We start from the raw sequence: 15,044 nt of genomic DNA, 5'->3' as shown, positions 1-15,044 counted from the left end.
ATAAAAGCTTCCTTGGCTTTGTGTTTTGGACTATTGGCTTACTTGGAAATCCACAATGGTTTCAACTTCCGCTTCTTATCAAGAATGTCCCGGTACATTTCTCCATCCATCTTTCCTTCAGTTATAAAACATCTGCAACTACCAAATGCTGTAAGATAGGCTGCACCAAGATTTCTCCACCAGTAAACTTTAAGATACCTGCAAGTATTTTTGTTTTACCAATAATATTTGGTCTGTTAAGTATTGTCCTGTGAAAACTAGCCCAATATGGTGGTGGTATTAGAACAATAGATGGAATGATTCGAGCACTCTACAAAAGGCTAACTCTGTAAACATATGGGCTGTGGGGTTGGCGGCGTGCCCGGTCTTTGGCATGCTGTGGTGGCCTACCTTCTGCACTGTGGCTGCTGGGTGGTTCCCGTGGGGCTCTCTTCTGCTCTTCTCTGGGGGTCTCAGGTCTGTTGCTCCTCACACATGCTATTGCACATTTTTATGGAGAAACCTTATATACACAAGCGCGCTCACACCCACAGGTGTTTGGATTCAGGTGTTAACAAGTACACACATGTTCTAAATTGTTACCACCAAATACATGTTGCATTCATTAGTACTGTGCAGTTTTTGGTAATATTGCTGTTGTTATATATGTTTCTGCAAGAGTAGAGGCAGTCTTCTAGTATCTTGTATTCTCTTCATCCTTCTTTCTCTCCTCTATTCTTTTCTCATTCTCTCCCTTTTTCCTTTTTGCCTGACCTTTCTCTCTTTCTTGCTTCTTTTTTCTCCATCTGCGTGACCACTGATCATTGCAAATGAAATGATCCCAAAGCAGTTTTTAATAAAGTTTTTTATTATATATACACTGCTCAAAAAAATAAAGGGAACACTTAAACAACACAATATAACTCCAAGTAAATCAAACGTCTGTGAAATCAAACTGTCCATTTAGGAAGCAACACTGATTGACAATCAATTTCACATGCTGTTGTGCAAATGGAATAGACAACAGGGGGAAATATTTGGCGATTAGCAAGACACCCTCAATAAAGGAGTGGTTCTGCAGGTGGGGATCACAGACCACTTCTCAGTACCTATGCTTTCTGGCTGATGTTTTGGTCACTTTTGAATGTTGGTGGTGCTTTCACACTCGTGGTAGCATGAGACGGACTCTACAACCCACACAAGTGGCTCAGGTAGTGCAGCTCATCGAGGATGGCACATCAATGCGAACTGTGGCAAGAAGGTTTGCTGTGTCTGTCAGCGTAGTGTCCAGAGCCTGGAGGCGCTACCAGGAGACAGGCCAGTACACCAGGAGCCGTGGAGGAGGCCGTAGGAGGGCAACAACCCAGCAGCAAGACCGCTACCTCCACCTTTTTGCAAGGAGGAACAGAAGAAACACTGCCAGAGCCCTGCAAAATGACCTCCAGCAGGCCACAAATGTGCATGTGTCTGCACAAAAGGTTAGAAACCGACTCCATGAGGATTGTATGAGGGCCCGACGTCCACAAATGGGCGTTGTGCTCACAGCCCAACACCGTGCAGGATGCTTGGCATTTGCCAGAGAACACCAGGATTGGCAAATTCGCCACTGGCGCCCTGTGCTCTTTACAGATGAAAGCAGGTTCACACTGAGCACATGTGATAGACGTGACAGAGTCTGGAGACACCGTGGGGAGCAATCTGCTGCCTGCCAGTTTGGCAGTGGGTCAGTAATGGTGTGGGCTGGCATTTCTTTGGAGGGCCGCATTATTCAGATCTAGGATGTGTTATTTGAGTGTTCCCTTTATTTGTTTGAGCAGTGTATATATATATATATATATATATATATATATATATATATATATATATATATATATATATATATATATATATATATATATATATATATATATATATATAATCTTTCTATCAAGCAGAGCAGTAATGCTCCCCTTTTGAAAGTTAATCTTCTTTGCACTCAGGACACATAAAAAAAAAACCAAAAAACCACATACACACACTTTGTAAAATAGTAATGGACTACGAAAATTGCAGAAGAGAATGTTTATCTCCTCACAAGATGGTGACCAGTTGTATGTATATATTTAACTTTGCTGACGCTAGTATTAGCAGTTTGGGTTAACAACAGAAAGTAGCTTATTTCAAAACTCAATTAGTTGCACATTTACTTGAAATACCATTAATGCAAAGATTAAGATCTATATGAGGACCAGTGACACGTTATGGTCGATCTGTTTAAACCACTCATTAAAATAAAGTCTGTTGTAATTTTAAAACAAAACACACGGTCCTCTTTCCATCTGGCGGAAAACTGCTTCACTTTACCTGATAAGCAACACCGTCTCATCTGGTAAAATTCCTGGGTTAGATTCCTTTTCTGCAGAAGCTTAGAAAAAAAGGTTTCAAGACAAGCTTGTTTTAATTACCTTTTTTACCATGAACGCTGGGTACTCAACAAGCAGAACATTACTTTAATTTTGTCATCAATCGGCAGATACATGAACACCAGATCGTAGTCAACCCTGAATCCAAATTTTAGTCCAGTTTGTTAGCAAGTCAAACATTCAAGCTCATTTTGTCCCCCGTCTGCATCTCTAGAAGAGTGGTGCGGATAGAGAAAGACCGCCAACTGGTATTAATTTGCACATAGCAGCTGGAATTCTTTCCAAATACTGAGAGATTTTACCTGTGGTGTTGGCTTTCTTTGCCTGTTAGCAGACATTCTCTTTATTCATTCAATATTATTCTCATGACATTCCATTTTTTAGTTATAACTTCATTTATGTAATAATTTGCTTTGAATTCTTTGTAGGTTACTTTGGCTATGGTAAACATCTGGTGTGAACTGTGTGTCAATAGCCCCTTTAAAAGTTCAAAGTGTGATGTGTTCAATACAATTTTGATGTAATATAATATTAGCAGCTCTATGTAAATTCTGCATATTTGTAGAAACATTATCCCTTTTTAACATGTATTTTTGTAGAAAGAGGTTTCTGCTACTCAAAAACACTGGGACCTGCCTCTTGTCCAACTTTGTTTAAATTTCCGTATCTGTCTCATGATTCCATATGAAGAAATGGGACTTTAAGTAACTAACACTCCAGCATAGGAGCCTGGTCAGTTAAGATTGGCGAAATTGATTTTTTTTTTTTTCAAATGCCAGAACATTAAGAAAGAACTTCGTGAAGAATGTTATAAACGTTCCTTAAATTCCAAAGTTTACATCCATTTCGTCAGTATTTGGGAGAATTGCCTTTTAAACTGTATGACATGGGTCAAACATTTTGAGCATCCCTCCACTTGCTTCTCACAATATTTAGCTGAATTTTGGCCCATTCCTTCTGACAGAACTGGTTTACTTGGGTCAGGTTTTTAGGCCTCCTTTCCCAACAGACACCTTTTCAGCTCGGTCCACAAATTTCCTATGGGACTGAAATGAGTTATTTGGAATGGAGAAATATTGACTTTGTGGTCCTTAAACCACGTTTTACTCAATTTAGCAGTATGCTTAGGGCCATTGTTCATTTGCTAAGACCCATTTGTGCCCACGCCTTAACTTCCTGAGTGCTGTGATTTGGCTTTCTATTTTGTTATAGGAGTGACGTCTTCTTCCTCTCTCAGTGTGCTTTCAGCCCATGTTAATACAGGACTAATTTCACTGTGGATAATTACACTCTCTTATGAGCTTCAGCTAAACAATCTTTAGCTTTTGTTCTGGGGTTGGTTCACATGATGCATCAAAATGAATTCATCTCTGGGACTTAGAACCCATCTCCTTCCTGAGCAGTATGATGGCTAGACATTCCCATGCTGTTTATACTTGCATATAACTATTTGATTAGATGAACCTGTCTGTAATTAACTAAAATGTGGTGAATCAGTAACTTGCAAGTCATGAAATAATTTTCTAGGCTTTTCAAAACTGTTTAAAGGCGTAGTATTCTTAGTGTATGTAAACCACTGACTTCAAGGAAAGTTATTTTAAAAAATCTCTAAATGTTTTTCTCTCATTATTCAGTCATTTAGCATAGAAATAGAAATAATTTTCGGAACCCTAACTGACATACAACAGAAAATGTTTAGTTGGATTTAATGTAAACAGTGAGGTGGGAGGGAAGATTAGGTGTCTTTTTAGACAGTATATGTGAAAAACCGATTTCAGCTTAACATAAACATGTACTCAAAGCTGACCACTCCAGAAAAAAGCTAAAGCTGCAGAGATCAGCTAAAGCAAGTATAATTTATGCATTCATTCATTCATCTTCTATACAGCTTATTCCTTAGTGGGTCACAGGGGAGCTGGAGCCTATCTCCAGCAGTCTATGGGTGAGAGGCAGGGTACACCCTGGACAGGTCGCCTATCCATCGCAGGGCAGTATAACCGGTAACTATAATTTACTGGTTAGGTTTTAAAGAGGCAAGATTTTTTTTTTTATAAGAAAACATTAAATGGATAGCTTTCACTCATGCCAAACAATATAATTTTGGTGGAAACTTAAAAAAATTAGGATAGTTTGTCTTAAAACAAAGTGGTAAGATGTATTATAATATGTTTGTAATCAAGCAGACATCACAAGAGATCAGGTTGAAAAATATTTCTGATTATGTGGCCATCTTGGTTGATTTTCAATTTTACTATGTAGCAGAAAACTTAGTGAAGTTAAATTGTGATCTTACTGCCAAATGCCTTGAAAAGAGAATATGTTCCAGATTAAATTAGAGCAAAAGCCTTTAAAAAGCCTTATTTTCCTATCTAACAGTTAAGAAAACAACACGGCTCCATGGAGACAGTGTTGTCTGAAAAACTGGCATGATCTGAATAATTTACCATCCTACAACATGTTATAGAGACACAACATGTTAATGGTATTTTGCATTTAATGCAAGGAATAGTAAAAGTAAAGAAATGGAATAGTACAAGTAAAGACGTATGCCTGACCAAAATGTGACAGCAAAATACCTCTAATTTGTTTTTAATTTGTTTGTACCTGTGTACTTTTGTAGGAGGTGCAGGCATGCACAGTCGACATGTGGATGACCACAGACAGCTCCAACCATCCTGATAACAAGACTAAGAACAGATACAAAAGCATCTTGGCCTGTGAGTACATATCATTTTAGTGGTAACTGGTTCTACCGACCAAATACAGATCAAATGTGGAACAAATGATTATGCAGGAAAAACGTGGAATTTGGAGGGGTGTGTGTGCGTGTGTTCTTGCATTTGCTACATTGTACAGCCTACTTTTAAAACACATACTACGTTGTAAAGACCCACTTCTCCATATGGGGCCCAAAGCCTGGGCCTCATAAGGAGAATTGTTGTTTTTGGGTTAGGGCAGTTAGGTATTAGGACTAAGGTGTGGGTTGAGTTAAATTTACAGTAAGGGTCATGGTTGGGCCATAGAAATAAATGGAAAGTGAATGTAAGTTAATGCAAAGTCATTGTAAATATAGAAATACCTTTTCCACCGAATGCCCTGGCTTTCAAAAGCCCAGGGCTTTTCAAAAACCATGGAAAGGAAGTTATGGTAGGCGTGTGTGTGTGTCCTAGCATTTGTTACATTGTAAGGTCGATTTTTCTAACACATACTACATTGCAAGGACCTACTGAGGCAGTGCTGTCTTTGGGTTAGGGGTTATGTTCAAGACTAATGTGTTTGTGTTTTGAAATTGATGCTTGTAACACATTCTAAAAAAACTGCAACAGGGTCAACAAAAGACTGGGAAAGTTGAGGAATGCTCAAAACACTCCTATTTGGATCATTCCATAGGTGAACAGGTTAATTGGAAACAGGTGAGTGTCATAATTGGGTATAAATAGAGCATCCCTGAATGGCTCAGTCATTCATAAGCAAGGATAGGGAGAGGTTTACCTCTTTATGAACAACTGCGTGAGCAGATGTGTAACAGTTTAAGAACAAGGTTTCTCGATGTAAACCTCAGACTTCCAGTACAAGACAGACTCCTGTCACCTGCAGAAATACTGGGATGATTCTGCAGTTGTGGGGTGGATCAGAGATGGACAAGAAGCTGAGTACAGGAAGGTGGTGGACCGCTTTGTGGCATGGTGTGAAAACAATCATCTCATCTTGAACATGACTAAAACAAAGGAGATTATTGTAGATTTTAAGAGAAACGGGAATAAGTCAAAAACTATTTCCATCATGGGAGAAGAAGTGGAGATGGTGGAGGAGTATAAATACCTCGGTGTTCACCTGGACAACAGACTGGAGTGGAGATGCAACTGTGAAGCCATATACAAGAAGGGACAGAGCAGACTGTACTTATTGAGGAAGTTAGGTCCTTTGGTGTTTGCAACAAGATGCTGCAAATCTTCTATAAGTCTGTTGTGGAGAGTGTGATCTCTTCTCCATCATCTGCTGGGGTAGCTGCATCAGAGCCAGGGATTTAATAAAGCTCAACAAGCTGATAAAGAAGGCTGTTCTGTTCTGGGGACTCCTCTGAAACCTCTGGAGATCGTTGTACAAAGAAGGATCCTTCATAAAATGAAGAACATTATGGAGAACCCTGAGCATCCTCTTCATGAGACTGTCCTACAACAACAGAGTGTCTTCAGTCAGAGATTTCTTCAGATCTTCTGTAAGACAGACTGCTACAAGAGATCCTTCCTGCCATCAGCATCTACAACGGCTCTTTGAAGAAACCTACATAATGAGCTACAACAATATTTAATTTTCCCTTTGGGATTAATAAAGTGGCAATGAAGGCGTGGCATGGAGGCAATCAGCCTGTGGCACTGCTGAGGTCTTATGGAGGCCCAGGATGCTTCGATAGCGGCCTTTAGCTCATCCAGAGTGTTGGGTCTTGAGTCTCTCAACGTTCTCTTCACAATATCCCACAGATTCTCTATGGGGTTCAGGTCAGGAGAGTTGGCAGGCCAATTGAGCACAGTGATACCATGGTCAGTAAACCATTTACCAGTGGTTTTGGCACTGTGTGCAGGTGCCAGGTCGTGCTGAAAAATGAAATCTTCATCTCCATAAAGCTTTTCAGCAGATGGAAGCATGAAGTGCTCCAAAATCTCCTGATAGCTAGCTGCATTGACCCTGCCCTTGATAAAACACAGTGGACCAACACCAGCAGCTGACACAGCACCCCAGACCATCACTGACTGTGGGTACTTGACACTGGACTTCTGGCATTTTGGCATTTCCTTCTCCCCAGTCTTCCTCCAGACTCTGGCACCTTGATTTCCGAATGACATGCAGAATTTCCTTTCATCCGAAAAAAGTACTTTGGACCACAACAGTCCAGTGCTGCTTCTCTGTAGCCCAGGTCTGGGGAATGCGGCACCTGTAGCCCATTTCCTGCACACGCCTGTGCACGGTGGCTCTGGATGTTTCTACTCCAGACTCAGTCCACTGCTTCCGCAGGTCCCCCAAGGTCTGGAATCGGACCTTCTCCACAATCTTCCTCAGGGTCCGGTCACCTCTTCTCGTTGTGCAGCGTTTTCTGCCACACTTTTTCCTTCCCACAGACTTCCCACTGAGGCGCCTTGATACAGCACTCTGGGAACAGCCTATTCGTTCAGAAATTTCTTTCTGTGTCTTACCCTCTTGCTTGAGGGTGTCAATAGTGGCCTTCTGGACAGCAGTCAGGTCGGCAGTCTTACCCATGATTGGGGTTTTGAGTGATGAACCAGGCTGGGAGTTTTAAAGGCCTCAGGAATCTTTTGCAGGTGTTTAGAGTTAACTCGTTGATTCAGATGATTAGGTTCATAGCTCGTTTAGAGACCCTTTTAATGATATGTTAATTTTGTGAGATAGGAATTTTGGGTTTTCATGAGCTGTATGCCAAAATCATCCGTATTAAGACAATAAAAGACCTGAAATATTTCAGTTAGTGTGCAATGAATCTAAAATATATGAATGTTAAATTTTCATCATGACATTATGGAAAATAATGAACTTTATCACAATATGCTAATATTTTGAGAAGGACCTGTAGCTGTGTGTCGTCTGCATAGATATGATAACTTGCGTTGTTTATTAAAATCTGAGTTAGGGGAAGCATGTAGATATTGAATAGGAGGGGCCCTAAAATAGACCCTTGAGGAACCCCACATGTGATTTTTGTGCTCTCTGATGTAAAGTTACCTACTGACACAAAAAAGTCCCTGTCCTTCAATTAGGATTTAAACCAATCGAGTGCTGTACAAGAAAGGCCGACCCAGTTTTCCAGGCGCTCTAATAAAATGGAGTGATCAACAGTGTTGAATGCTGCACTAAGGTCCAATAATACCATCACTGTGGTTCTTCCACAGTCTGCATTTATACGGATGTCATTGAACACCTTGACAAGAGCAGTCTCTGTACTGTGGTGAGTATGGAAGCCTGACTGGAAGACATCAAAGCGGTTGGTCATTGTTAGGAAGTTGTTTAACTGTTGAAACATAGCTTTTTTAATAATCTTGCTGATGAAGGGGAGGTTTGATATAGGCCTGTAGTTCTGTAGTAGCAGCTTGTCCAAGTTGCTCTTTTTCAATAGAGGTTTGATAATTGCTGTTTTTAGGGCCTGGGGGAAAACACCTGACCAAAGGGACATGTTTATTATTTGTGTTAAATCAGATGTTATTACAGGCAAAGCTTTCTTAAGGAAAGCTGTGGGTAAAAGATCGAGACAACAGGAAGAAGAGCTTAGTTGGCGTACGATTTCTTTTTGTAGTTTATTCGATGAAATTGGGAAATTTTGTCAAAATCAGTTCTAGTTGAAAACAACTTTGGTACTGCAGTTGATGTGGATGTGCTGAATGCCCCTCTGATCTTTTGGGTTTTTTCAGTGAAGAAGTTAGCAAATGAATTGCAGTCCCTGTTAGAGTGGAGTTCAGATGCTACAGTTACAGAAGGGTTTGTTAACCTGTCGACCGTGGCAAATAGGGCACAAGTATTATTAATGTTTTTGCTGATGATCTCAGAAAAGAAAGATTCCCTTGCGTTTTTCAGTTGTAGTTTATAACTGTATAGTCTCTCTTTATAGTGAACCTGGAGTCCAGTCTTTTTCCACCTGTGTTCAGCATTTCTCTTCTGACTGGTGGAGCTCTTCTCCACGGAGACATTTTCTTCCCAGAAATCACTTTCACTTTAATTGGACCAATTGAATCAATGATGCCCGAGATTTTAGAATGAAAGTTATCTACCAGCAAACTGAGCCATTGGAGATGATGCTTTCAAAAATAACAGAAAAATGGTCAGATAGGGCAACATCAGTTACAGACACCTTGGAAATGTTTAGACCCTTAGTGATGATCAAGTCCAAAATATGTCCCTGTTTGTGTGTTTGTTGAGTCAAACCAACATTTCTAAGAGTGTCACATAGTTTTATAGCACTTCTGTCTTCAAAATTGTCAATAGGAATGTTGAAGTCTCCCACAATAATTAAACAGTCATAATCAACACATATCACAGATAAAAGCTCATTAAAATCACTGAAAAAGTATGTTTTGGACTCTGGACTCCAGCTTACTTATGTGGAGAGACGTGGCCTGGCCACTGAACACCCACCGCTTGAGACTGACATGTTCTTCATCACCCTGACATGGATGCGTCTGTGAACACTGAGACATGTGAAGCAGGTTCTGCTGAGGGGAACTCCCTCTGACAGGATGCGGGGATTTCCCCATTGGGCGAGGTCAGACCCTACTGAAGGAGTCTCAGATCATCCGCCTTTTCTGGCACACTGGTTCTATGTGCAGGCAGATTACCATCTCTGAGGGCGTCTCATATGAAGCAGAACCAGTGGAACAACCATGTGAGCCGCTGACATCATTCCCAGTAATCACATAAGTGACAGAGCTGTCACTACGCTGTGAGGTTTGACACAGATGAGAAGCGCTGACTGCGCCTCTGCTCTCGGCTGTGTCAGGCTCTCATTGTGGCTGAGTTTAACTCCACCCCCAGATAAACGATCATTGGGATGGTGAAACAGAATTTTTTTGCCAGTTTATGGAAAAACCCCAGGACTGTCAGACGTGCGGCCAGCGCCCTCGTCTGCACCGCTGCTTCCTCTCTGGACTAGGCCAGCAAAACAGGTCATCCAGATTAAAGAGGAGTTTCATCCCTGCTGTGTGCAACGGTTGGAGCGCCATCTCCATGCATGTGGAGAACATGCGCGGGGCGAGAGAGTAACCGAACGGCAAGCGGTTGTATTGAAAATATACGTCTTTCAGATCTATGGAGGTGAACCAGTCGCTCTGGTGAACGTTTTCCACATTTTATGTATTGCCAGCATGTGGAAGTATCTTTCCATGATCGATTTGTTGAACAGGGACAGCTCGAGAATGGGTCCCGTTCCTCCCGTTCTCATAGGCACCAGGCACCTGGACTCCACCAGAGAAACTGTGCGTACTGAGCGGGCGCATCAGTGAGGCACCATTTCAGAATGGTCTCCCACCACACGTCCTCTGTGTTCACATTTACACACATCTTCCCCAGATGGGCAGAGTGGTTCGGGGAGCTATGCCGCAGTGGATCGCCTCCGCTGGTGCTGCCGAACCCAACGCTCCGGCCAGCGGCCGGTGGTGTCGGAGGAGCAGGCTTTAGCCCGGAGTGCAGCCCCATGCCTTCATGAAATGTCTGCAGCTGCTCCTGCAAAAACTGAGAATCCAGTCCCAGATCCTCTGCGTCTTCTGGTGGAACATTCAAATTCTCGAGCCTTCTTAAGATGGCGTAGGTGAGGAACAAGATGCTGTTGGTCGCTGCTGCAGCCTGACTGGCACACTGATGGAAGCGATCAGTGAGCCTGGTTGTGATCTGATCGGTGGGGAAGAGGGGTACCCGCCAACGTCCAACGTGCCGGGCCAGCCTGTCCCTGAGCAGCGCGGTCAGGTTGGGCTCCAGTGCGTTAACCAGAGGAAGCCCTGACCCATGACGGACCCCGCCCTCGTGATGGGTGAGATGGCGAAGACTGGTGCCTTCAGCTGCTTCGGTCCGGCCACCACTCCCGACAGGTACGCTGTTACCGACAGGAAGCGGGGCCATACCGGGTCTTGTCGACTGAGATGTGTCGAGGCAATTTTCCCGCCATCTCATCTGTGGAAGGCGGTCCTAGCGGCCCAGCCATTAGGACGTCTTTAGCGCTAGCTACTTTGCTATGAGAGTGATGAGCGCGCTAACATACATGCCCATTGCAGGAAGTGTGGGGTGCGGGGATAGGGTCAGACCAAAGGTCAGGTCCGAGGTAGCCCTCACAGATGGCATGCAAAGTCATAGCCCATGATGTAGCCCGCCATTCTTATTGCTTTTCATTTTCTAAAGATCAGTGCTCTTGCTGACGCTGAAGAAAAAATGGGAGCTGATTGCCCAGTTTCACCGTAATTTAGGATCAATGATGTTGCTGTTAATATTAATATGACAGAGCCTTTTAACCATTGTATGCATTTGCATACAGTTCAAAGCTGAACTAAAATCATCAAAATAATAACCTGGCATAACTCCTAGGCTGCTGCAGATGTTTACTGACTGTATTTACCAAAGTCCATGTAGCATCTGCAGTACCTCTACACCTTTTGTATGCAAACTGATTTGGGTCCAAACATCCACTGACTGACAAATAATTAACAATGACCCTCTCCATGCAGTCGCAAAGAATACTAGTCAGTGATATAGGTCAAAAGTTGTCCAACCCAGCTGCTTTGGGACAGGAGTTATATTCGTAATTTTCCAAATTTCTGGAACAAAATGTTTATTTAAAAAAAACACTGAAATAATTTTGTAAAAACTGCTGTTAATTCTGGTCTGGATTCAATTCCCAGCCGGGGGTCTTTCTGCATGGAGTTTGCATGTTCTCCCCATGCATGTGTGGGTTCTCAGCGGGTACTCCGGCTTCCTCCCACAGTCCAAAGACATGCCTATTAGGTTAATTGGTCTCTCTAAATTGCCCTTAGGTGTGTTAATGAGTGTGTGCTTGGTTGTTTGTGTGTTGCCCTGCGATGGACTGGCGACCTGTCCAGGGTGTACCCTGCCTCTCACCCATAGACTGCTGGAGATAGGCACCAGCTCCCCCGCGACCCACCATGGAATAAGCGGTAGAAAATGAAAAATGAAATGACTGAAAATGACTGCTGTTAATTGAAAACTACATGATTTAATCACCCTGCCTTACAAACCATCCTGTCCAGGTGCTTTATTGGGTTTAATTTTTGCAAGAGTAGCTGCAACCTCTGCCTCAGAAATTACGATTAAGGAATGATCTTTGGTGTTACTCACAATGTCGCAATTATAATTCCCCTGACATGTAGGATTTGGTGGCTTATCAAACCTTAAATAGAAAGTATTCAGGTCATTTTCAAAAGACAAAAATCTTTTTGTTGGGGCTGCTGTTCTTTCATCCCACTCTGCCCATCATGACATTTAACTCTTTCCAAGCCTCCTTAGTATTTCCAATAAAGAACTGCCTATCCACCTTTTATTTGTACTTCATTTTAGTCCTCTTCGAAATTGTCCTCAGCTCATTCCTTTTTTGTATAACTACTTCAAGATTACCATCTATAAAGGCAGCTCACCTTTCCATGAAGCACGACGTACCTCAACAGAGATCAAACATTTGTTATTACAGTTAACTCTGGTTTTCTTATTGACAGGGTGCGTTAGCCTTACAGAATTTTATGTACTTGGCTATTGTCTCTATCAGTTAATCAAAATCACCACACCTGTCAAAGAACACCTGCCGGTCTGTCATCAAAGCTTTCGTTGTCTGATGACCTAACCCCTCCCTCCTATTTCCCTATGTCTAAAGGGATTGCTCAAACCAGCTCTCCATCCAACAGGTCCAGACTTCCCCAAACCTGAAAGGTCTAACTAAGCAGGTTTACTGAAAGTTCTGTTTAAGCTGGTGTCGGGAAATGACTCGCCTAGCCTCTGACAGCCTTAATACAAAGTCTCGCCCTTCTTCAACTAGTGGTCTGGACGACTGAGTAGCCTATCGCAGTCATCCACACTTTCAACAGTCACTTTTGTTCACGGCTGCTCATTCCCTAATTTTACAACTGGCTTTTGGTATGTGGGCTAGGTAAATTTTTGTGGCTCGGCACAAGCCCCAAGTTTCACAAACTTGGCTAAAGCAACCTATAAAGACCTCCTAAAATATCTTGGAACCAGGCAACAAGACTTTTTACCACCAATGAAAAACCAAAAAATACGGTGACTCAAATAATTGAATGTCCACGATTTAACTAGAATTTTATATGCTTTCTTTAATTAGTATCGCTTTTGCAGGGGTCAGTAACAGCTTAAATTCGGCAACACAAAATAATTTCAATAATAGAAATGAATCGATCAACTCAACCTGTCTTTCCCTGATGCTGAAACTAGTGAATTTGGAGAGGCTTTGAAGACGGAGGCTCATCCATGCACCTGATGGAGGAGATTATTCTGGTAACAACGAGTGGTTTCTTGAAAGGAATAAGACTTTATCTTCAGTTTTCTTCCTTTAAGTGGCAGGCACTGATGCTCCAGGCTTTGATGGTTAAACAGGATATTTGTTGTTATATGTCTCCGAAGACAGTAGTTTCCAGAGGCTGAAGAGTTGAAGGAAACCCGGAGACATAAATGAGGTAGATTCAGGGCTTCCAGAAGCCTGAAACTTAGAGCAATCAGCTGTTCACCAATCAAGTTCACTTCTGTTGTCTGGATAAAAAGGCTTTAGACGAAATCAGATTTTTATTCTTGAGGCACAGTCCTTTCTGGGCCCAAGGATTTATCCTTTTTTTAATGCAGTCGATCAGTTGGGCGGTGTCTCTGTTCCTTTTCCATCTAAGCTTCTTTTGTCCATCCGATCTTGTTCGCTGGTCTCCTGCGAGGAAAACAACCCCGTTCCCTCCTTCAGCATTGCTTTTATGGTGCTTGATGCTTTCACCAGTCAGCCCCTTGTTAGGCTTCTCAGTTATTGCGCAACCTATTCAGGTCAGCTTCTTGATTATTGCTCAATACTTTAGTCATGGTCATTGTGACCTACTGATGCTGTTTTCCGGCCTTGGAGATGCCGGTAATAGCCACGCAGCTTGCTGTAGTCGCATCCTCGCTTCCTCCCGTTAGCCTTGAAAAGGTTCGCTGTCAGCATGCAGCTGGCTCTCGTCACTCCTAGTCATCCTACAGTTCTTTCCCTGATCTGCTCAGTTTTAAACGTTTACTTTAAATTTACTTTAAAACACAATTACAAAACCATCACTTCATTCTTTTTATTCATGCTTCACAAATGATTAACGTTATATCTCTTTCATATATAGCTGATTGAGAATGCCAAACCTTAATGTTTTTACTCTAATTCTCAGTTCTTACCCACATTTCAATCATACATCTTTTAACCTGTTAATCAAAGGTTACTAATTTCATTTAATACATGTGAAAGAATGTAAAATCATCATACATCATTGGATACTTGTTGTTTATGCTTCTGCAAAAGATAAGACAGATAATATGTGGCAGATAATATGTGGCTCCACACAGGCTTCTCCAGTCTCTCAGCTCCAAAATTTGAGAACATGCTTGTTTCACTCCCTGCTGCTTCAACTGTGTCTTTTAATAATTATTGCGTGGATTACACATAAGGATATTTATTGTAACTTTTATGGAGTTAACTGTGAGCAGTTACTAAATGTTGCATGGATTACATGGAACGATCTCACCAATCTAAGATGGTGCCGAAGATGGCCGCCTCGGCGTGTTGGTGCGCATTGTTTTGTTTTGTTTTTTGCTTTAAACGGTCTTCTGTGATGGTACCCGGAGCTTTCTCACCAGAGAAGAACTCATGAACATCAGGGCTACTACACAAGAGGAGTTATTTCCCACTTTTCTGCCTACTGCTCTGGAATTTTTGGACATTCTGGTCAAAGGTGCACTCACCTTTGCTCACGCGGTGAAACGCCGGAAGAGAGGGAAACGGGCTGGGGTGCTGGTACGTCTTCGCCAGCGTGGACTACTAACACCGTTACCTGGAATATTTCTCTCTAACGTGCGCTCACTTCCCAACAAAATTGAGGAACTACAACTGCTGTTGGGGAAAAACAGGGACTTTTATTCATCTGCAGT

The 15,044-nt window shown here is 42.2% G+C and overlaps 1 protein-coding gene across 9 annotated transcripts in view; it reads left to right on the top strand.

Annotated features, from left to right (window-relative positions):
- ptprz1a (protein tyrosine phosphatase receptor type Z1a) overlaps positions 1-15,044 on the top strand; it is a 191,532-nt gene that overhangs the window by 157,457 nt on the left and 19,031 nt on the right. For all 9 annotated transcript variants that reach the window (XM_047388581.1, XM_047388629.1, XM_047388611.1 and 6 more), the window contains one exon: positions 5,002-5,098. In XM_047388581.1, the coding sequence (XP_047244537.1) occupies positions 5,002-5,098 (97 nt within the window). The remainder of the gene's footprint in view (positions 1-5,001; positions 5,099-15,044) is intronic.

Source organism: Girardinichthys multiradiatus, chromosome 2, assembly GCF_021462225.1.
Source record: "Girardinichthys multiradiatus isolate DD_20200921_A chromosome 2, DD_fGirMul_XY1, whole genome shotgun sequence".
Lineage (NCBI taxonomy): Eukaryota > Metazoa > Chordata > Actinopteri > Cyprinodontiformes > Goodeidae > Girardinichthys > Girardinichthys multiradiatus.
Note: the sequence above shows the minus strand (reverse complement) of the source record. Positions and strands in the feature narration are given on the sequence as shown.